The sequence below is a fragment of the Delphinus delphis genome, chromosome 12 (genome assembly GCF_949987515.2).
Source record: "Delphinus delphis chromosome 12, mDelDel1.2, whole genome shotgun sequence".
Classification (NCBI taxonomy): Eukaryota; Metazoa; Chordata; class Mammalia; order Artiodactyla; family Delphinidae; genus Delphinus; species Delphinus delphis.
The window spans coordinates 11,047,505-11,070,354 of NC_082694.2; the positions used below are offsets into that span (position 1 = coordinate 11,047,505).

At 58.8% G+C, this 22,850-nt stretch overlaps 1 protein-coding gene across 1 annotated transcript; it reads right to left on the reverse strand.

Moving 5' to 3' along the window:
• Positions 1–432: 432 nt before the first annotated feature.
• On the reverse strand, positions 433–16,041 carry PROM2 (prominin 2). The gene is made up of 24 exons (XM_060027694.1): positions 15,798–16,041; positions 15,081–15,130; positions 14,429–14,631; positions 14,213–14,333; positions 13,854–13,917; positions 13,540–13,629; positions 13,059–13,258; positions 12,590–12,664; positions 11,724–11,787; positions 11,320–11,479; positions 10,849–11,001; positions 9,791–9,914; positions 9,149–9,240; positions 8,937–9,021; positions 6,322–6,468; positions 5,757–5,828; positions 5,045–5,137; positions 4,856–4,909; positions 4,492–4,572; positions 4,201–4,269; positions 3,515–3,604; positions 3,204–3,310; positions 2,779–2,853; positions 433–2,539 (listed from the first exon to the last, which is right to left on the reverse strand). Exons 1-23 carry the CDS (start codon positions 16,039–16,041, stop codon positions 2,790–2,792), a joined length of 2,502 nt encoding a protein of 833 aa, XP_059883677.1. The 3' UTR covers positions 433–2,539; positions 2,779–2,789.
• Positions 16,042–22,850: the final 6,809 nt, after the last annotated feature.

The window sequence follows — 22,850 nt, forward strand, 5'->3', positions numbered from 1 at the left end:
GCACCCGGCAAATCTTTCATGCTTTGGGTTGGGACCCCAGAGGGTTTCATCCCCAGAATATGAATGAACTAGAAATAGACAAGTGCTCCAAGGGACTGCAAATCATCTCAGTCCCTGAAAGTAAAGTAAAACAACCTGGTTTGCAGGATCCCAAGGCATCTGCCCGAGGTAAACATAATCCTCACGGAGCAAGATAATTTCATCCTGCGCCTCAAATTATTTCTACAGGTTTTCATATAAAATGTGTGGCACTTGGGCTTCCCTGGTGGCGCAGTGGTTGAGAGTCCGCCTGCCGATGCAGGGGACGCGGGTTCGTGCCCCGGTCTGGGAGGATCCCGCATGCCGCAGAGCGGCTGGGCCCGTGAGCCATGGCCGCTGAGCCTGCGTGTCCAGAGCCTGTGCCCCGCAATGGGAGAGGCCACAGCAGTGAGAGGCCCGCAAACCGCAAAAAAAAAAAAGAAAAAAGAAAAAAAAACAAAGTGTGGCACTCAATTTTTGCCAAGTATGTGAGGAGACAAGACAATATTAACAAAAACCAAGAGAAACAACAGACACTGGAAACAGACTCACAGAGGCTCCATATTAGGGAGTTATTGAACTTTAAAATAACCATACTTGTTTGCTCAGATACATAAAAGGTAAGATAGGCAATTTTGATAGAGAACTAGAAATGATTTTTTAATCATTTTCTAGTTCTATTTTTATCCCATCAATCTCATTCTTAAAATGCAGGGTGCTTCAGTTCCCCACACAGGGCAACATGAAAAGCAAGCCAAGAATCCTCTGGGAAAAGCCCAGAAGAGGCGATCGTGCTACATTCAAGGATGCTGGTCTGAGAGTGTGCGTGCCATAGTGACCATACATTGTGTAGGCACCATCCCAATTTCTAGTAGCAAATTTGTTGCTGGTTTGTAAGATGCAACTAAACATAGACACCCTCTGAAACTCAGCAGACTCTAATCTTGAAGGGCTTTGCTCCTTTGAACAGGGACCCATCTCCCTCTTCGCTTGTATCTGCCCAGACCCAGCTCTGCCCCCGGCCCAGAGCAGTCATGGCAAAAAAAAAAAAGCAGCATTTGAGTCTTTGTTTTGTGCCAGGCCCCTGCCTGGGATTCCCTGCCAAGGGATTTCCACACACTGTCACATTATTCACAACCCTAGGAGGCGGCTATGACTATTTTCCCCATTTTATAGGTGGAAAAACTGAGGTCTAGGGGATCCATGGATCATGTTCAAGGTGCCCTGGTTACCAAACGTTAGAGCCAGGTGTGAACCCAAGTCTGCCTGCTCTCAGTGTGGGCCCCACTCCCCACCTGCTGATTACTGGGGGGACCCCTGGATGCCTGTGGTCAGAGGAGGCCTTGGATTCTCTCCACAAACACTCACTAAGCGCCAACCCCATCCAGGGCCCTACCTGGGAGAGTGGAAGGATCCAAGGCCAAGACTTAGCCAGGTGAGAACACTTTAATGGATCCGTCCTGTCCACCTCTTCTCTCCCCTCCTCCTCCCCATTTCTGGAACTCAGGGTCCAGCATGCAGGGAGGGCACAGGGATGGACTAGGGGTGATGCCCAGTCAGGGGCATAGGATAGAAGAGGTAAGGGCCACAGTGCCAAATCCTCTTGTGGCCACCAGATCTCTCCTGGAAAGCTGGGTGGTGACTGTCGAAGAGGCTACCTTCTCGGGAGCTGAGGGGGAGCCCCTGCTCCAGCCCACATCCCAGGTCCCTTCTTAGGGAGTCAGTGCTCCCTAAGGCGAGGGACAGCAGTGTGACTTCCAGCCCAAGGTGCAGACGGGGGCTCAGCCTTCACACGGGCCTCCCACACCCCCTGGGGGCCAGACATCCAGGCCGGGGTCTGTGGAGGGTCCCATCCCCTGAGCAGCGGAGGGCTCAGGGGCCACGAGGCAGAGCCTGCAGCCGGCCCGGGCCCAGGCCATGGTGGCCCCTGGCCTGCTTGGTGGCAGGAGGGGTCCCTGTGGCCGACAGGTAGTAAGGGGACAGGTAAAGAGGGGACAAAGGGGGGGAAAGGGCTTCCCTGGGGGGAGGGAGTGAGGGCTGGGGAGGGGACAGAGTGAAGTGGGGCAAGTGGGGGGTCAGAGGAGAGGAGGAAAAGGAGCAAGGAGCTTGGAGACGTGTGGGAGGCATGGGCAGGGGGAGGGGCAGATGGGACAGAGTGGGGCTGGCCAGGGCCTCTGTCCTGCCCAAGGCGCTGAAGAGGAGGTTCCACTAGGTGGAGAACAGGCTCTTCCTGGAGCTAATATATTGCAGCAAGGAGGATGAGGGAGACACACCTGGAGGAACCTGTTTGCTCTGAGATTCAACAGAAGGTAAGTGTGTTTTTGAGCATGAATGAAGGGGTCGTGAGCAGAAAGGGGTGCAAAGGGAATAGCAAGATGGGCTCAGGTAACTGGAATTGGGGGACAATCCAGGCCTGGATGCCAGCCTGGGCTCTGGTGGCAAAAGCGACAGAAATCCTCTGGTCCAGGCAAAGTCAGCAGGGAAGGCAGGCAGCCCCATGCATCACCTTGCGTCCATATCCCTGTTGTGGATTAAGAACAAACAGGGGAGGGGGAGGGGAGGGGGAAGGGAAGGGAAGGGAGGGGAGGGGAGGGGAGGGGAGGGGAGGGAGGGGAGGAGCTGAGCTCAGGCCTATCAGTCCCAGCCAAGTCCCAGAACCTTCCTGCTCTCCTGGGCCCTGGAGACCCCAGAACCCAAACCCTTCCCTTCCCTTCTCAGCCCCACCCTTGGCACCAAGCAGTAAAGCAGGGGGAAACTCACTCACTGCGGTCCTAGAGCTTCAGGGAGGTGACACGGGGGATGTGGAAGGGCTGAGTGTCCTCAGAGCTGCTGGCGCTGCAGCATCACAGGGAGTGAGTGAGTGAGGCCCCCAGGCCCAGGCCCTCAGCCCCGACACAGGAACAAGCCCAGAGCCCGAAATTTCCTGCCTCAGAAGCTCTTCAGGGGTAGCAAGGGTGCCCAAAAGTTAGGTCTGGTGGATGTGTTGCAGCAAGAAGGATTCAGGGTAGACACATGGAAGAACTTTCTGGCCCTGGAGCTCCTCAGACTGTGTGACTTCAGGGTTAGGCGTAAGCCTCCCCTGCCTGGAGGTCTCAAGATGGCGTGCAGCAGGGGCCGGGCCCAGCAGCCGGAAGGGCTCCTGCCTGGGCCCCTGCTGCACCCCACAGGCCTGGCAGCCTCCTCACCTGAGGCGTTTCCCGATGGGATGGAAGTATCTGGAGGTCTTGACAGCGAAGATGACGCTGGGGATCAGGAAGAAGGCGCACCAGCCCAGGCAGAACCAGAAGGCATTCTGGAGCAGAGGAGGTGAGGTCAGCGCACTCACTGCGTCTGGGCACCCCCAGTCCCCCCGCTGACTCAGTGTGGGGCACGGGGACGCATTCTCAGAGCTGAGGGAAAGGGCGGGGGTGTAGGCCCAGGGCAGGGCCCCGCTCACGCTGCCCCTCCCGTGGGGGCCTCCACGTCCACGAGCCCTGATGGGCTGGGGGGCACTCACCCAGGGGTCAGCCACCATGTCACACAGGATCACACGGCCATTGTCCAGGGCTGTGGAGAGGGGCTGGCAGGTGGCGATGCGCTGAGTCACCTGTGGTGTCAACGTGAGGCAGGTACATGCAGACATACCCAGACCCAACCTCAGAGGGAGGTTGACAGGGACACAGACAGGCCCAGGGACACAGTGGGGAGCCACTGCACAGCTGTACACGGACACACGGATGTGGCAACACAGAGAAGGGAGGACACACTGCCATCAGCTCATCGCTCACCTCCTGCCTTTCCCACCCTGTTCACCAGCCTGGGTTAAGCCCCTACTGTGTGCCCAGAGCTGTTCTCTAAGTCACACTCTCACTGGGAGGCAACACGTGTGCACACACACACAATGCACTGCACACACGTACATACTTGCACACGCATGTACAGACACACTCAGGGTTAAGCGAGACCCCTGCCAGTCCAGTGTGGGTGGTAGACAGCCCGGTCCACGCTCAGGCCTCAGAGAAGGGCTATGGCAGAGTTTGGGGGATGGGCAGAACCCAGCCAGCCAGATGCCAGGTTTGGGAGTTTGGGTTCAATCCTGAAGGCCTAGGGCACCCCCAGGGGCTCTCAGGGGGCAGAGGAGGTCGAACAGCTGGTACCGCTGGAAGCTTGCCTGAGGCCAGGAGGGTCTGAGCCCACACTCACCTCCTCTCTCACCCAGGCCACGTACTGGGAGAAGTAGCCCATCTCCCGGGTCAGGAAACACTCAGTTTCCTGCAGGGAAGAGAGGAGCCCTGGGCTGGTCGGAGTCCCAGGGCCAGCACCCCTGCCCCCCATGCCTGGCACCATCAGGACAGGCCAAGCTGGCTTTCCTGGGAGCCACGGTGAGGCGGCAGGGCTGGAGAATCCTGGGGTGGGAGCCCTGCGAGCCTTAACCCTTCAACTCACCTCTGACTCTGAAGCCACCCCCCAGCCCTGCCCCATCCTCCCACTCACATTCTTCAGTATACGGGTGGCCCAGGTAGGCAGCTCTCCTTTCAGGTGAGTGACTCTGTCCAGGACATCTGAGGTCTCCAGCTGCGGGAGAGGAGAGGGGCTCGGTCAGGGAACAGCCACTCATTCACTCATCCATTCATTAACTCAACGTACGACACACAACATACTCACCTTGGGGTGGGTGGTGTTAGGCCCTAAGGACAGAGGACACATATGGCGGTCCTCAAGGATCTTCCCACCCCACCCTCAACTTCCAGTGGGCCTGGGTAGAGCAGGTGAGGTCCCAAGCCAGCTGGGCCCGCACGTTCTTGCTCCCTCTGCTGCCCACCTGCTCCCCCCCACCCCATCCATCCCCAGCAGCCACCTGGAGAAGTGGGGCAGAGGATGCCAGGGCATGGACACTGAGGTTGAGCTTAGCCTGTGAAAAAGAGATCAGGGCTGGTCAGGGGAAGGAACTGGTAGGAGGGAGGGTTCCCAGCATCCCTCTCCTCCTCCTTGCCCCCTGCCTGCATCTCCTCTCCAGGTCCCGGACTCCCTGAGCCTCCAGACTTACCACAAGCCTCTGCTGGAGGAGGAGCTTCTCCTGACGGAGGTTTCTGAGCCCCTGGGCCTCCTTCTGCAGCTGCTGCGCCAGCACAGTATTGCCCTGAGGGGAGACATATCAGAATGGCACTCTGCCCGGGCCGAGACAGGCTTTGACGACACATCCTTCACCAAACCGTTCAACCAGACATACTGGAGGGATGTGGAAAGCGCTGGAATCAGAGGTTGGCCTCAGAGGCAGAAAACTGAGGCCTCCTTAAGTTCCTTGGCCAGATCTGGGTTTGGGGGCCTGAGCCCAAGTTCCAGGTCCGGCCCTAGCTTGCTCTGCGCATCGTGGGGGGTAGGGGAGGGGTGTCTATGAGATGTCTTGAAGAGAACTTTTTAAACTCTCTATATTTATAAATACAAAGTGCTACTTTTCCCAGTCCATTTGAAGCTTCTAGAGGCAACTGTCATGATATCTGATCCGTCGAGCTGTCCTCACAGCATCTGTTCCAGCAGATTCCACAAGCGGTGTGCACCTAGCGATGCTTGCCCAGCTGTGCGATGTCAGATGTAGCATCTGATGCTACAGAACCCTTCACCCCAGCCGGGGGTCCAGAGTCTCAGCCCTCGGTGACAGGGGCCCTCAGTCCCCTCCCCAATCCAGGCACTCCCACCCCGTCCCCCCTCCCAGGCCCCTGGCTCCAGCCTGCCAAGTGGGGTCTCTGCTCCCTTCTCACTTGGGTCTGGGCCAGTCCCTCCAGCTCCCGGGCCAGCTTTTCCACGCTGATGTTCACCACAGGCTTCTGAATCTGGAGACGGACAGGAGAGGCCAAGAGGGGATGAACCCCGGCTCCCCCAGCCCCAGAATTCCCAGTCTTTGCAAAAGCACCCACACCAGCTGAGTCTATTGTGACACATCTGTCACAGTGGGTTTGACTTGAAATTGCGAAACGTATGAGACACTTTCCATTAGGAAAGAAAAAACAATGAGGCGCCCTCTGGTGTAACCCAACGGAGAGGTGACGTCCCACCAGCATTCGCCACAGCAGTGGGTTCAGGACCACGGACAGCAACACACGCTGTTGGGTGGAGGCGCGTTCATTCTCGCCCAGCCCAGGTGCTGGCAGCTGGGACACAGGGTCTGGAGACACCCCTGGCAGAAGAGGCCCCAGGGACATGTGGAGGGGGAGGGGTCCAGGGACGGTGGAGGGCCAAGACAAGGTGAGACAGCTCCCCGACCCCCAGCTCCTCTGCGGGCCCCTCTGCTCTGCCGTGGTCTGGCCTGAGGCGCCCACTGCTGACCTCAACAAGGAAGCCTGGGTAGTGGATGCTCTCGATCCCACTGCTCTGCAGCGCCTCCAGGTCCTGGCGGGCGGCTGGGCTCAGCAGGTCCAGATTCTTCACGTCCACTTTGAGCTTATGCAACTCCTGCTGCAGCTTGGCAGTGTACTGGGAGGGAGGGAGCAGGGTGGAGCCGTGCTCTGTGGGTGAGCCAGGACCCCACAGCTGCTATCCTAAGTGAGGGGTCAGCAGGCCCTCAGGGACCTCCTTCTGGATATCCAGGGCCCCTACCCTGGACACTCCCAGCCCCAGACAGGCTCCCAGCAGGCCTCTGCTCCCCACCCATCCCCAACTCCACCTTACCCCCACCGAGACCCAACTCTCCTCCAGCGCCTATCTGGCTACTGGACGGCAGCACAGACCTTCCCAGGCCACACAGAAGAAAAAGAGCTTCCCCGGCCCATCTTTATCACGTCACCTTGTGTTAAGGTCTTCACAGCACCTGTGTGCTATTTACTTATCTGGGTACTAGTTTACTGCCATCAGCTCCACGAGAACCGCACCTCATCTGCCCACTCTACCAAACCCTCAGCGTCTAGAGCAGAGGCTCTTACGTGGTGGGGCTGTACAAATTTGTCGAATGTGTAAAAATGAGTGAATGAATGAATGAGTGAATAGACCCAATCACATTTCTAAGACAGAGCACAGTTTAAAAAGGGACTCGAGCCTGGAGGGGTGGGATAGGGAGGGTGGGAGGGAGGGAGACGCAAGAGGGAAGAGATATGGGAACATATGTATATGTATAACTGATTCACTTTGTTATAAAGCAGAAACTAACACACCATTGTAAAGTAATTATACCCCAATAAAGGTGTTAAAAAAATAAAAAAATAAATAATAAATAAATAAAAATAAAAAGGGACTCGAGGGCTTCCCTGGTGGCGCAGTGGTTGAGAGTCCGCCTGCCGATGCAGGGGACACGGGTTTGTGACCCGGTCCCGGAAGATCCCACATGCCGCGGAGCGGCTGGGCCCGTGAGCCATGGCTGCTGAGCCTGCGCGTCCAGAGCCTGTGCTCCGCAACGGGAGAGGCCACAGCAGTGAGAGGCCCACGTACCGCAAAAAAAAAGGGACTCGACATTTTCCAACCATTGCTGGGAGAGATTTAAAGGGCATGAAATTCAGCCCCAGTGTTTCACAGGTGAGAGGCTGAAGACAGGGCGGAGCCTCAGAGTACGGAGCCCAGCTCAGCTCACCTCTCGCCATCCCTCACTCCCCAGGGGGAGAAAAGACCCATCCTCTCAGGGGCAAGGGTCTTGGAGCAGCATTTCAGGCACCAGTAACACACAGGTAAAGGAGATGTCTCAAGGCGGGCAGAGTCCTCGTGGTGCCTGGGAAAGCACACCTTGTCTTAATTATCTCTGCATCATCAGCTCACTATTATCTCCTTCGAGGACAAGTTCTCCTAAGGTCACATTTGGTTTGTTGCCAGATGGCCCCCAAGGACTGCCCAGTCCCTCTGGACCTGAAGCCCTATCTGTCCAGACTCTTCTGTGACCTGGACCCCTCCCTTCCCTGGACCAGGGCTGAGAGCCCTCCCCTTTCAGCCAGCAGAGCACAGGGCCTCCTCTGCTCAGGCCCCCTGCTGCAGGCCTCTGTGGCCAGCCTTGCACCAGGACAGTGCCGGCTCAGTGGACCTCTCTTCTGATTAGAGACGCTGAAAGAGGAGACGGCTGTGGCATTAAGGAAACTGCTCCAGGTTATAGTTTAAGGCGTGGAGTTGGGACTGAAATCTGGACCACTTGGCTATGCTAGCCTGCGGACTAGGTGCAGGTGGTGGGTTCAAGAGGAGTTGGAAGGTTTCTGGAGACAAGGCAGAATCAGGAGTTAGCAGTTTAGGAGGGGTGGGGGAGAAGCAGGTGGGAGAAATGTGGTTTTCCCAGGATATGCTTGGGAAGGGCTCCTGGCGGACCCTGGGAGCCAAGGCAGCTCTCCTCCCACCTCATTTAGGCGTGAAGAGAGGAAAGGAGGGGGTGTTTTACAGCTTCTGTGCACCCTTAGGAGAACCACGTTCTCAAAGGACGTCTCCTCTCATGAAGGAGCACTTCCTTTTCTTTGTTCTAGAGCTGTCTCTTGCCAGTGTGAGTAAATCTCTCCAGTTCTACATAGCAAGTTCTGACAAAGTCCAGTGGTTAGGGAACAGGCTGTGGGGAGCCCTCCTCCAGTGGTACCCAACTTCATCACCATCGTTTTCACTGTCACACTCCCTCACCAACCACCCCGCTCCCACTGCAGCATCCAAACCGATGCCTGTCCTCAGTCAGGACACACACCCTGGTCCTCTCACTCACTGTCACCACCCTGGCCTCAACCTCACCTGTGTTCAGCTCTTCCGGGAGCGCAGTGCTCAGAGCTGGTCAGAGCCTCCAGGCATTCGCGCACTCACCCATACGCTCTGGAAGCTGCCCTGGGCCCTAGCCCTGGGCCAGGTCCTGAGCTTGCACCCGGGTCCTCTGCCCCTGAGGCGCCTCAACTGCTCTTGTGGACTTCTCGGGTTCAAGGAGATGGTCCCTCCAGCAAGGCAAGACCAGAAGAGGGGGGATCTGCAGGAATGTGTGTTCCAGAAGGTTCTCTCACCTCGCTGATATCCAGGTGCTTCTCCAGGTCATAGGAGTCATTGAGCTGCAGGACCGTCCAGAGCGCAGCCCCTTGCCTGCACTGCCTGCGGAGGAATGACAGGCATCAGAGATGAGAGAAGGGCGGGCAGGTGGGGGCTGACGTCATCCTAATGGGATGCCCGCCTCAGCCCCTCCTCACACCCCGGCCCCCAGCCCAGACTCCCTGCTCACTGATAGGCCAGGAGGACGCTGAGGTTCTTCTTCAGGCCAAGAAGTTGGGACAAGTTCATGGATGACGGCAAGCTCCCCGGAGTGTCTGCAAACTGGGGATGGGACACAGAGGAACGGGCCTGGAGCGGGGAGTGGGGGGGCAAGGCCACCCAGCTTCCCAGGGCCTAGTCCCACGTTGCCCTGGCACAGCAGAGACCACAACCCTGGGACTCCAGCCCCCACCTGCCTCTAACTCAGATCACTCCAGGGCCCTAAATCCTGGCAGGGACCCTCCCCGTGACTCTCCAGGAGGGTGGCCGGCCTGTCTTCAGCAGAGGACCCAGGCCAGCATCTCGGCTCACCTGCTCAGTGCAACAGGGTACAAGGATCCCCAATTCCAAGACTCAGTGTTAGGAGGGCAGAGGGCCTCAGGTCTGGGGGCCATCCTTCGAGGTCCCTGCCTGGGGCCTGGGCAGCCTTCCGGGGACTCACTGGCTCTTTTCTCTCACTGGTGGTTTTCCATCTCTTTCCTTGGCCGTCTCCATCATTCCTCCTGTCTCTCTCTCCCTTCCAACCCCTCGGGCTCCTACTTCCTTCTAAACCTCCTGCTCTGCCCACAGCTCTGTCCTCCTCCCTCTGGGCCCCAGAGCGGGGCAGGCCCACCTCATAGAGCTCCCCGCTCTCCCAGCTCCGGCACACCAGGGTCTGCACGTTGCCGCCCAGCAGGAAGGTGGCGAAGACAAGGAGGATGAGGGGCGCGGCGAAGAGGAAGCTGAAGCCCACACCCCTGGGGAAGGCGGAGGGACAGGCTTGAGACAGGAGGGAGGATGCCCTGGACCGTGCGCTCCATCCCCATCTCCATCCCGGGGCCAGCATGGTCAGTGAGTCAGCCCCGGCGCAGGAGAGAGGACTCAGAACTGCTCATCGGCCCCACCTCATCCTCCCCCATCCCCACTCTACCGCTGCTGCCCTGGCTGGCCCTGGCAGCCTAGAGGAGAGCACAGCTGTTCTGCTCAAAGAGCCAGGGCTGCTGGCCTCTGGGCCGAGTACACATGGAGGTGACCAGCTCCAGAGCTCAGCCTCAACGGGGCCACCTGGCATGGCCAGCCATGACCCACCAGCAGAGGCAGCAACCTACAGCATCTGAGTAGGACCTGTGCCACTGACCAAGGCTTCTTTGTGAGACAGGCGTGGCCCCATGCCAGGATTTGAGGCTTGGAGAGTGAAACATGGGCTGGATTTCACTCACCCCTTTGGCCAGGCACCTTTATACAGTGACCCTCCTGCACAACTGAATGTGGCAGCCCTGGCCTTAGAGACTATCTAGTTCAGGGCTGGCAAACAGATTCTACCTCTGGTGCCACCTCCTAATGGCAGTGCTGCCTGGACACTGGGTTAAGCAGGATTCTGAGGCTGTATCTGGGCTCAGAGAGAAAAGGTGCCCATTAATTATTAAAGTTGCCACTGGTGTGGGAAGGGGAAGTGCTTCTTATTTGCATTCCTGCTCTAGGCCAACGCTTTTACACAAACTGAGGCCCAGGTGGGTTATAATTTGCCCAGGGCCACCCAGCAAGTCAGCCCAGAGCCAGACCACAGCTCAGTCTCTTGATCCCCAGGACTCGCTCCTGCAGCTACACCAGAAGCTGTCCATGGGCATGAGAGGAATGTGCCAGCCCGGGGGCAGGGGGAGAGACCCTCCCCCTCTCCCCAGCCCTTCTTACACCATGAGGAAGCGGGCTCCAGCCTTGCCCTTGGCTTCCGAGTGGCTGGGGTCTTCCCTGTTACAGAGCCCCCAGATGCCCAGGTTGAGGCCCAGCAGGTTACAGACCACCACAAGCAGGACCACAGAGCACAGCAGGCAGCCCACCATCCACCTGCCACAGAGAAGGTGGGATGTCACGGAAAGGGCAGTAGTGGGCACAGGAGGGGCTGGTGGAGGACCTAGTGGCTGGGTGGGGCCACTACCCTGAGGCTGAGGCTTTAGAAGTGTGACTTCCTACAGGGTCCCCAGGCTCAGATCCCCAGGGCACACAGCCAAGGTGGGGACACGGAGGCCCAACGAGAGAGGGGTCTTGGCTTAAATGGAGGCGGAGACTTAGTATAAGGAGGGTTGATGAGGGCTGGAAATTGGTTCCAGGGTGGCTGAGAAGCTGAGCTGCCCATTCCACCCACGCCCACGGGTTCCCAGGCACCTGTATTTCTCATATCTCTGCACCTCCTTCAGGTAGGGGCGGCTGCACTGTTCCATCTCCTCCAGTGCTTGGCTCCAGCGAGAAGCCGCCTCCCAGCCTGGGAACGCTTCGACCAGTGTCCTTAGCTCTCTAGGCTGCTGGGCCACCACCTTCTTCAGCTCTGCCCAAAGCAGCAGGGGCTTATGGGATGGGGAAGACCCCCAGGGGCCCAGGGAGGAGACGGATGGACAGGAAGAACATCTGGGATGCACAGAGATGGTTCACTCTCTGTCCAGGTCCAGCCAAGAGGACAGCCTGCACCTTCCCCACCCCACTACCCCACTCCTCTCTCAACAAGCCTCGTCAGTAGGGCTGGGTTGGGGGGCATCCTAGGCAGCCAGCCTGGCCCCTGGGCGGGGCCTCACCTCTGATCACGTCGGCCGTCTGCAAGGTAGCCAGAGCCGGGAGGGCGTTGAAGGTACTGTTCTCCTGCCGGAAGCAAATGCAGCTGTGCCTCCTGCTGTCCGCCCGGGGGTCCTAGCTTGGGGGACCCCTGCATGCCAGGTCCAGTGGGAGAGCATCCCCCCTCGGTGCTCCCAGACCAGGAAATCAGGAAACAGGCTTCCCTTTGCTCTCTTAGTCAGTGCCTTCTTCTCCCCTCCCTCAGCCTGGCCTGACTCAATTCCCCCAAACATTGCTCCTTTCTGTCCCCGCCCCTCTTGCTTAGACTGTTGCAGTAGACTCCTAGCCATCCTGTCATCTCTCCCAGCCACTCTGCACAGGACCACCAGGGCTATTTCCCTGAAGTCCAGCTCCAGTCTATTCTTCCAGCCTCAGGCCCTATTTCCCTCCTCCTGGAACACTCTGCTCTAGTTACCCAGCACGACTGACTCACCGTTTCCCCAACCCCGGCATTTTCCAGGCCCTGGGTCACAGGCGCTGACTCATGCTGCACCTTTTCCCACAGCCCGTCTCCACCCAGGAGAGCCCGCCTGTCGTCTGGGGCTCAGCTTGTGTGCTCGCTCCTTGGCCATCCCCAGACCCCAGCTCCTGAGGGTCCTAGCTCTTCCTTCTGAGCTCCAGGCTTGCCTCCCCCACCAGACCCCGTGCACACAAGGACCAGCATCGCGAGCCTCCAGCCCAGGGCGCCACGGGGTAGGCGAGGCCCTGATGTGACCCAAGTCTTAGGTTCAACTGGGTTCCCACCCCAAAAGAGAAAAACTGAGGCCCCTCACATTTGAGTTCCCAGCCAGGTTGCGAAGAAGTCGGGTAGACTGGGGCGGGCACTCACCTCCTGGACCATGCTGGAGAAGCTGGCCTCTGGGACACCTTTCAGCCGATGCAGGGCTTCGTCCACAGAGGGCACCTGAAATGGTTTGAGGAGCTTCTTATGACAAAGTCCACAGAGAGGCCTGGGAGGGGTCCTTGGGGAAGGATGGGGGCAGAGGCCTCTGAATACTGTGTCCTCGTGTGCAAGATGGGGACCACCACAGCCTCGAAGGCCCTGGGTGGCAGTGAGAACTCAAGAAGCAAAGTCACACGAGGCTCACGACACAGCGCGTGGCCCAGGGAAGCTCTCACTCCACTGCCAGGATGACCATCGTTAACTCTGGGTGCATGGAGAGGGCAGGGGCAGCCCAGGGAGAGGGATCAGGAGTCCGCTTCAGGAAACAGCCGGAACAGAGGCTGCCCAGGGATTCCTGGGGCAGCGGGCAGAGCAACCCCGTTCACCCCAAGGGGCCTCAGGCCTGGGCCTGCACCTGGCTGAAGTCAGCTCCCAGCTCCAAGGCGTGGGCTCTGTCCAGGGCCTCTGCACAGCCCCGGCAGCTGGGCTCCTGCAGCAGGGCCAGGAGGCGCTCCCGGTGCCCCTGGACAGCCGGCGCCAGGGCCCGCTGCCCCTCCTGGAGTTCCACGGAGGTGGCGTTCAGGGCTCGGAGGTGGTCCACGGAGACCTGCAGGGCTGCGAGACCCACATTTGGACTGAGTGGTCTCCACTGCTACAGCATCCTTGGAGACCTTGCAGGAGGCAGAACATCTTTCCCTCCCAAACCCAGGGAACCGGTGGTCCTTAATCTCTGTAGTTATAATGGAAACTGCCCTGGGGCACGTTAAGCCAGGAGTGGGCAAAGGTGCCACAAGGGATCCTAGGATAAAGCCGTGAGAAAGTCAGGGGCGGACCGCCGACAGTGTAAGAAATGCAGGGCTGGGCGAGGGCGGGGCCTGCCCCCCAGCGACACTCACCCTGGCCCAGGCTGAGCACAGAGGCCAGGACCTCATACACGGTGCTCCGGAGCTGCGTGTGGATCGTGTTCCCAATGCTCCTGTGGACACCTGGAGAGCGCAGGGCAGTCTGCAGGGCTGGCCCCCAGGAGACTAGGGGCCTCCCCAGCCAACCATCCTCCTCCCCTGGGTTCCGGAGGGTGGTCTTGCGGCAGAGCAGCTGCCGTGCTCCCCAGCTGGACCCTATCCCCGCCTCTGCGAGGGTGTTCCCAGGTGGAGCCCGGGATGAGGGGATGAGAGGCCTCCCCAAGGCAGGCCTGAGCTGGAATCCTCACCATTCAGTTCCTCCAAGACTTGCTCCTGAGGAAGGGAAAACTGCTGTGCCACGGCCTGCAGCTCCTAGGCAAACACAGGGCCGCGAGGCTGCTCCTTCCTGTCCCCGGACACCCCGGCTCCTGGCCCTTCCCCAGCCCTTATTCCCCCACTACCCGCCACAACTGGGCGTCTGTCCTGAGAATACCATGGGTGCCGTCATGGATTACAGGGACTCTCCAGCAGGGGGCAGTCAGGTGCGTGCTGGAAGGGGCACCCTCTCTAATGCGCAGGCTACGCACGAATTTGCAGGACCTACCCTGCTCTGTCCCGCCCACGGCTGGCGCTCATGGGGGCACGTGTGGGGTTACTTGGCGCTCACCTGGGGGACATCGGAGACCAGGCCCCGGAGGCTGAGCAGAGTCTCCGGCAGGGCCTTGGCACTGGGGCCCATCTGCTCATGCGTGCGCTGGTTGGTGACAAAGGCAGTGACCACGCCGATCCTGCAGGAATGGGGGAAGAGCAAGGGGCTGGCTGGATGCCTGTGGACACCTTGGGCCTCGGCCCACGCCTCCCGCCTGACCTGGGCGCCCCTCACAGCAGTACGAGGGTGGTCAGCAGCAGGAAGGCCATGAGGGTGCCTCGCTCGCAGGCCATCGTCTTGTGCTCCATCTTCACTCGGCCACCACAGGGCCGGCGGCAGCGGCAGCAACAAAAGCAGAGCCCAGCGGCGGGTACCACCAGGAGGTAGAGGCCGGTGATCACGGCACACACCACGTAGCCTGCCTCATACTGCACCACCTAGGCAGGGCAGCAAGGCATGAGGGGCTGTCCTGACCCTGCCATCCCAGCCCTCTCCCGCCTGACTCCGGAGGGAAGCCTGACTCCGGAGGGAAACCCGAGGGGAGGGAGGCACACTTGGGGGCGGGGCGGCGGGGGCACTATGCACACATCTCGCATCTCCTTTAACTCTTGTGAGGGGCACCGTGTTACCATCCTACAGACAAAGGACACTGAAGTCCAGAGAGGCTAGGGCTCCCTGCAAACCCCACAGCCGCTGAAGGGCAGAGCCGTGGTTAGAAATCAGGTCCGCGGACAGCAGTGCTCACGGAAAAGGGGAAGGGATGCCAGAAACCCCACCCTGGGGCACACCCAGCAAGTGGGCTGAGCCGACGAGGCCCCTCTCCTTCTCCGGTCCCTCGTGCTCACCGCTGAACGCCCTCCCCTGGCAGCGCCCCCCGGCCGCTCACCTCATCCGCCTTCACGGAGGATGGCTCATTCAGCAAGGCCTTTATCAGCTCTAGGAAAAGAGTCAAGCTGGGTCTGGGGGCAGCGACTGCCCTGCCCCTGCGTCCACCCCCGCTGCCAGGCAAAGGTGGGCTCTCCGAAGGGGGTCCTCCCACCACCTCGGCACCCTCGGAGAAGGCAGTGTCACCACAGCCCGGAGCCCTCGTGCCTCAGCCGGGCTACAGGAGGCTGTGTCTGCAGGGAGGCCTGGCTCCCCCCTCCTCCTGCGCCTCCCAGGTAGGCCCTGCAGCGGGGAAGCCGGCAGCCCGGTTAAAAGCAGAGAAGGGGCCTGGCCTAGCAGCAGCCCTTCCCCTAAGAGGCAGGCGACGGGCTGGGAGCTGTCCTGCTGCCCGTCCTGGTCCTCACAGCCAGCACGGAGCCACCAGACCCAGAGAAAAAGCTCAACCCGCTGCTGGAGAACTTTGCCTGTACCTTCCTCTACCTTAGGACAGAGTAACCGCGGCTCAGAGAGGGAAAGGGGCTTGTCCAAGGTCACACAGGAAGGTGATGCCCTGGGTGCCCGGGCCTTCTGGGGAGGAAGATGGGGCTGGGGAGTGCTGGGGACCCTGCCCTCCAAGTGCCTGCCGACGGTGGGTGCGCCCCTTGGTGGAGAGGAGATTAGGGTGCAGAGTGGGGACCCAACACCCGCCGAGGCCCGCCCGGGGGAGGGACGCACTCACCGGCGGGGAAGGGGTTGAGCTGCACCATGGAGAGGAATCGGCGCACGGCGCCGTAGAGGGGGTCCAGGGGCCCCGGCGCGCGGACGCAAGGGGCCAGCCAGCGGGTCTTGGCCGCCGGGGCGAACGCCAGGCGCTCCGCCGGGCCGAGGGCCCCGCAGTCCGCCGCGCCCACCCGCCGCAGGGCCAGGGCCAGCCCCAGGCCCAGGCCCAGCAGGGCCGCCAGGAGGCCGGGCGCACGCACCATGGGGTCGGCCGGTGGGCTGCGGGCCGGGCGGACGGGGCTCAGGCGGCCGAGAGTGCGGGCCGCGCACGGGGCTGGCCGTGCATCCTTCACCAGCCTCCGTCCCGCTGCTCTCGAAACCGGCCCGACAGGTTTGGGCTACCTGGGCACCCGCCGGAGCGCGGCCGGGGCAGGGGCGGAGGCCTGGGCTGGGGGTGGGGTTTGTGGGGTGGGGGGCAGGGCCTGGTCCGGACCCGCTCCCAGCGGCCTGGGGTGGGCGCCTGGGCGCCCTCTCCCCTCCCCAGATGCTTCTGGGAGGGCTGCCTCCGGAGCTGGGTGGGGAAGGCACCTCAGTACCTCTGGGTTATCTAGGATGGCCCAATTTCAACTATTACATCCTGCGCCCAGACGCAGCCGCCAAATCTGGGGCCTGGGAAAACAACCACCCCGTGAAAGTCTGGCCCGGAGTGCGGCCAGACTCCGCTGGGGCCTGCTCTGTTTCCTAGGGTCATGCCTGCGCCCATGCCAGGTCATTCTGGAGCACAGAGGCCACAGGGCTTTGTCCAGAGCGGCTCTCTGAAGGGCCACTGAGACGGGCACAATCCTTTGGGAGAGTGAATCCCAGCAAAGCTGTGCCCAGCAATGTCCCATCCAGTCATCAGCTGAAAGAACTATCAGGAATATACCCAGAGATGAAGTGAGAGAGTGGCCTGGACATATGTACACTACCAAATATGAAATCGATAGCTAGTGGGAAGCAGCCGCATAGCACAGGGAGATCAGCTCAGTGCTTTGTGACCACCTAGAGGGGTGGGATAGGGAGGGTGGGAGGGAGACGCAAGAGGGAGGAGATATGGGGTTATATGTACATGTATAGCTGATGCACTTTGTTATAAAGCAGAAACGAACACACCATTGTAAAGCAATTCTACTCCAATAAAGATGTTAAAAAAAAAAACAAAAAAGAATATGCCCAGAGATGTGTCTGCACAGGCCTCTGTTTTGTCAGTGGCTGTAAGCCCAGTACCCAGAGGGTGCCTGTAGCTGAGCAGTCGGGGAAAATATTGCTAAATGGATGGAAGATGATCCTGGCAACGTTATTCATGATACAGGAAGCAGCCCCGATGGCACTACCGCGAAAAAATTGGTGAAATGACCACCTCACACACTGGGCTGTCGTTAAAGAAAATGATGTGGAAATGGCTCTTTTGCCCTGAACGATGCTCGCAGCACACTAACAAGTGTGAACAGCTGATGACAAATGGCTGAATACACGGAGTGAAGGCATAAAACAATGATCATCTCCGGGTGGAATCACGGGCAATTTTTAATTCTCTTCTGCTCATCTGTGCTTCCTAATGTGTGTGCAACAAGCATGCGTTACTTGCGTTCAAAGAAGTATTAGAAGTTTGTGAGTTTCCACAGCAGCCCCCATGGGAGCCCTGGAGGGAGAGGCTGGGCCTGTCCCTGCGTCCCCCCGGCTCAGCCCTGGTCTGCGGGGTGTGTGAGGGGCACAGGGGTCTTTGGCTGCTCACGGGAGTCTGCAGTAGGGAAGTGATTTAAGTGTAAGTCACGGCTGGGCCTGCGGCAGAGTGCCCACGCTTCCCACTGCTGCCCCCACAGTTTGCTCAGAGCCGGGGGATAAGAGTACACAGTTGTGGAAGGAAGAGTCCAGTTAATAACGGGGTGCAGACAGGAATCGGAACCTCATCAAAGGGTGACTCAGAGATGAGGGTCACGGCTGCAGTGGGGAATGGGCTGGGGGTGCCCTAGTTCCTCAGGTCCAGGGCAGGGGGTGCAGGCCAGGGCCAGCACTGACCCCTGGAGCCCAACCTCAGTCACGGGGGAAGGCCCCTGACCCCTCCCCCCTCTGACTGTGCTGAAAAGCTAAACGCAGGCCGTACCCACCCCTCACCCTTCCCATGTGACTCACCTGAGCTCAGCAGCTGTGCTGGGGGGTGTCTTGGCCTCCCGGAAGCTGCCGTCAGGAAGGCCTGGTCTCCCCACAGCCTGCCTGCCCCTCTTCGCTCTCCTCCTCCAATGTGAGCTGTCAGAAGGAATGACTCCCCCGGCCATCACTTTCTATCAATAACGAGTCCCGCCACCAGCAGCATGGCAATAGCCCTTTCCCAGGTTGATATAATCCACCTTTGTGATTTAGTAAATGCCCTTTAGGCTTTTTTGTATTTTCTGACTTGGGTGCACCCCAGAGAGTGTAGGAGAGTTGAGGTCCCAGCCTCCTGGGGAGGATTAGGAACCCTTGGAGCTTTGGGAAATACGCAGCCCAGGCCCCCAGGTCCTGTCTCCCCGCCAGGCTCTTCTCAGCTGTTGTAATTAAGGCAATCAGTCGCGACTGCTCTTGTTTTCCTGTGTCTCTAATAAAAGCGCTGCACGTTGAAGATAAGCGTTCACCCAAGAAAAAAACAAAACGTACCAAGCCTCTTTTCTAGCATAGGGCCAGGAGGGTTGATAAAGATACTGAATCTGCCTATTTGATAGGTGGACAAAGTGAGGCATCGAAGAAGGGATTTTCCCGAGTCAGTGGCCAAGTCAAGAGCCTCCTTCCTGAGCCAGATCCTGATGGAACAATCTATCATCAAGCTGGCTGGTCAGCCTGAGTCTCCTCCCCTCCCCCAGCCCTAACTGGGAGAGCAGGTGGGGCTCAGGGGTCAGCCCTGGGTGCTGGGCAGAGGAGGAGATGAAATTGCTGCTAGAATTGAATTCCTTGGAGGAACAGACCGAGCAGACTGTGTGGGGCCGGGCCCCTCGGCAGCGGGGATACCCCTGCAGCAGCCTCTAAGGGCATGGGGCTGGCAGGCAGCAGGGCTGGAGGGCTTCCAGATGTCGGGAAGGGGGTCCAAAGGAGGTTCTGTCCTGCGCACTCCTTTTAGTCATGCCTTTCTGGGCACACCTGCACCTCCCTTCGTCCCGCTGCTCCTGGGCCCCGCTACCATCCATGGAAATTCTTTCTTTATTTTTTTTTTGCGGTACGCGGGCGTCTCACCGTTGTGGCCTCTCCCATTGCGGAGCACAGGCTCCGGACGCGCAGGCTCAGCGGCCATGGCTCATGGGCCCAGCTGCTCCGTGGCATGTGGGATCTTCCCGGACCAGGGCACGAACCCGCGTCCCCTGCATTGGCAGGCGGACTGTCAACCACTGCGCCACCAGGGAAGCCCCATGGAAATTCTCTGGTTGATCTAGGATAAGCTGGCCCTTGTTACCTTGGGAACACTTCCCAGGGCCACTTTCCCACACTTGACTTCAAACATCATCAGAAGTTTGATGGTCTCCAAACCCCACAGCCCTGAGGTCAGGGAGGGGAGAGTGGAGGTGGAGACCTGGGGAAACCCAGACCCACGAGAGCATCCCTGGCTTCTCGTCCCTCATACCTGCATCCAGCCACGCAGCAGTGTCCTTCCAGTGCCCCCTCCTGGGCATTTCTTCAGAATGGACCATCGAAAGTGGGTATCAGGCTACGTGACTCTTCGGCGTCAAACCCTCCAATGGCTCTTGCACCAGCCTCGGGATAGAAGTGAATTCCTTAACCTGGCTCACCAGGCCCTTGGCCACTGGTCCCACCTCAGTCCCCCCGGCAATTTCCCGAGTGCTCTGCCCTCCCTGTGACATTCCCCTCTGTCCTGTTCCTGCCACAGGATCCCCTCTTCTTCACTCTTGTTCCCATCTTGCACCCCACTTCTGTTAATCCCCTAAGACTTGGCTTGGTGGTCATTTCTAGGAGGCTCCCCGGACCGTTCCCCCAGGCTGAGTTGGGGGCCCCTTCAGGCTGCTTCCCTATCACTTGTTCACCAGTCTGTCTCCCCCACATAAACAAGCTGTATTTATTCATTAGGGTTTTTTCTTAATTTTTTTTTTGACTGTGCAATGCGGCATGTGGGATCTTAGTTCCCCTACCAGGGTTGGAACCTGGCCCCTGCACTGAAAGTGCAGAGTCTTAATCACTGGACCACCAGGGAAGTACCAACAGGTTGTATTTTATTCACCTTCACCATCTCCTCAGCCCCATGTACAGTCCCCGGCACACCGACTATTCCTTCATAAATGTTTCCCTAGGCTTGAGGAAAGCAGATTTCAAAACCTTTGAAGATAAGATTTTCTTGCAGCCAGAGAGTCTGAAACTGAATGTGATTCAAGGTCACCATGTCCTCAAGACTTGATCTCTGTGTCAGTTGGGAGGACAGCATCTTCTGGCCTGAGCCAGACTTCCTGGGCTGCCCTCTCTCTCCAAGGTCAGGGCCCAGGCCTCATCTGACACTGACATCAGCTCCCTCCTCACCCTGTGGCACTTGTGGCCATGGCCTCTTGGGGAGAAGACAGACAGAGGCCTGGTTTGCAGAACCTCGGGGCCATTTTGGGAGTCGTGAGGTCCAGGAGCACCGCAGGAGCCGGCGGCGCCTCCCCTAGAGCCTGACTTAGAAGGGAAAGAGGCACAGGTTGGAGAAGGGCCGCTGGCCCTATTCTCCAGCGCAGCCTCCTCCCATCACCACAGTAGGTGCCAGGGAAGGTTGTTGATGGTCCCTCTTTGGAGGTGCCCTGCGTCCATTGCTTCCCCTTGGGTGCTTGTGACAGCACCACTGACCAGACCCTCAGGAGCTCTGTCTGACCCCTGAGTCTCCTCTTGGGCACATTCAGGTGCCCAGGAGGTCCAGACCAAAAGTCTTAAAGAGGAAGGTCCTATATTGTAGCTAGGAAAAAATGGCTCCACCCTCTGTCCCCTTAAGACAGCTCTGCGAGGACACAGGCTATAGAAGCAGAGGCTCCCCGGGAGTGGAGACCTGGAAGAGGGGAGCTAAGCCCAAAAGATAAGCCCACCCAACCATGACCAGCAGATGGGTTACATCGTGGAGAGTTGAAAAGTGATATCTAAAGTCCACAGCGTAGTTTCAGGTGGCGTGTTGCCTGCTCTGAATCAGAACCTGTCTCCTGTTCAACATCGACTACGCGAAACCAGGAGGAATGGTGTGTGGTCCTGATAACAGAGTGAGGGTTCGAAAGCATCTCAATCCACTGGACTGGGGGGTTCAAACCCGCAGCATGAAATGCAGCCAGGAGAACTATTCACAGGCAATTCACAAACAGATTCCTAGATTCATAACTGTTTGTGGAAACGAAAAGACCATAATGGGCCAGCTGACCACGAGGCAGCACACTATTGAGGCAGCACCTCAATAACGAGGTCAGACAGCTAAGATGCCTTTGTAATGCTAGCCAGCCTGAGAGGTCAAAGGTCCCCCCTGCGGAGGCCAGGGCCATTGTCCTGTGCAGCTCAGCCCTGCTCTGGAACTTAAACTCCCTCTCGTGACAGCCACGACTAGGTAGGTGAGGCAGGGCCAGAGCACCAAGCCAGGAGCGGCCACCTGTGCCCAGGAGAGGACCACCCCCAGAGGTCAGGAGGAAGGACAGGAGAGCCAGGGAAAAGACCCCATTGGCTTCCCGTCTTCCATGCTGGAAGCAGCCACGAGACCTGCCTTGCCTGTCCCCCCAACCCCGCCCCTACCTGTCTCCTTCCTCCTCTGCCCCACTGCAGACCGGGCCATGAACCTGGTCACAGCCACTGGGGACACGGACGGGCACACGAAGCCCTGCTGGGGCTCCACGCCAGCAGCATTTCCCCTTTTCCGTGCTGCTGGTGTGTCCTCCAGGCTGACGATGGGGCTGAACGCGTCAGCGTCCCCCTAGACCGTGTATGAGGACACAGGAAGCGCCCGGATACCCAAGAGGTCCCAGGCACTCCTGCACCCCTGCAGCAGGCCCCTGAGAAGTATGTCTGCAGTGACCACCCTCTAGGAGGCAGGACGCTCTCTGCAGGAGGGAACTGGGTAGTTGCTTTTCCGGGCTCAGCACCTTCCACACGCCGGGGAGAGAGGAGGACCACCTCCAGATGCAGATGACGTCCAAAATAGTTGGCAAAGGAGCAGTCCCTTCAAAAGGCAGTGGAGGGCTTCCCTGGTGGCACAGTGGTTGAGAGTCCACCTGCCAATGCAGGGGACACGGGTTCGTGCCCCAGTCCGGGAGGATCCCACGTGCCATGGAGCGGCTGGGCCTGTGAGCCATGGCTGCTGAGCCTGCGCGTCCGGAGCCTGTGCTCCGCAACGGGAGAGGCCACAACAGTGAGAGGCCCGCGTACCGCCAAAAAAAAAAAAAAAAGGGCAGTGGAGCAGTGAAGGGTAGCATCGGCTTCCAAACGGAGAGGAGAGGGCAGCAGTGCCTCAAGCTGGGGTCCCCACTTCCTGGCTGGCTGTCAGCCTCGGGCAGATCCTAGCAGCTGCTCTCTGCTCCCATACGTGGGCCCCTACATCCCTTAGCCGGCGATGGTGCCTCCGATCCTTCCCATACTGACTTCCCCATCAATCATATTTCTCTTGCCTCTTCCAGCTCGTCTCTCTGGCCGACTCTTCTCCCCAGTCTGTGATTAGGGACTCGCACCTGCATGCTCCAGAACTGGCTTTCTATCTTAAAGCCAGAAGATTAGTAACCTTAATTACATCTGCAAAATCCCATCACAGCAGTGCCTAGAATAGTGTTTGGTGAATAACCAAGGGACAGGAATCTTCAGGGGATGTCTCTAGACTTCTGCGTATGATAGGTTACTTTATTGCAAAGCTTCTCATTTGTCTCTAATTTGCTAATATGATCTCTGAGTCTCCCAAAAGGAAGTCTTCTATGCCAGCCGTTTCTGTTAAGATTAGATTCAACTGACTACGTCAGAAAATCCAAAATAACAATGGGTAAACCAAAACAGGAATGTAGTCTCACATAAAGTGAGACTGGAGGTTGGTCATCCAGGGCTGGCCCAGCAGTTCCACGAAGCAACA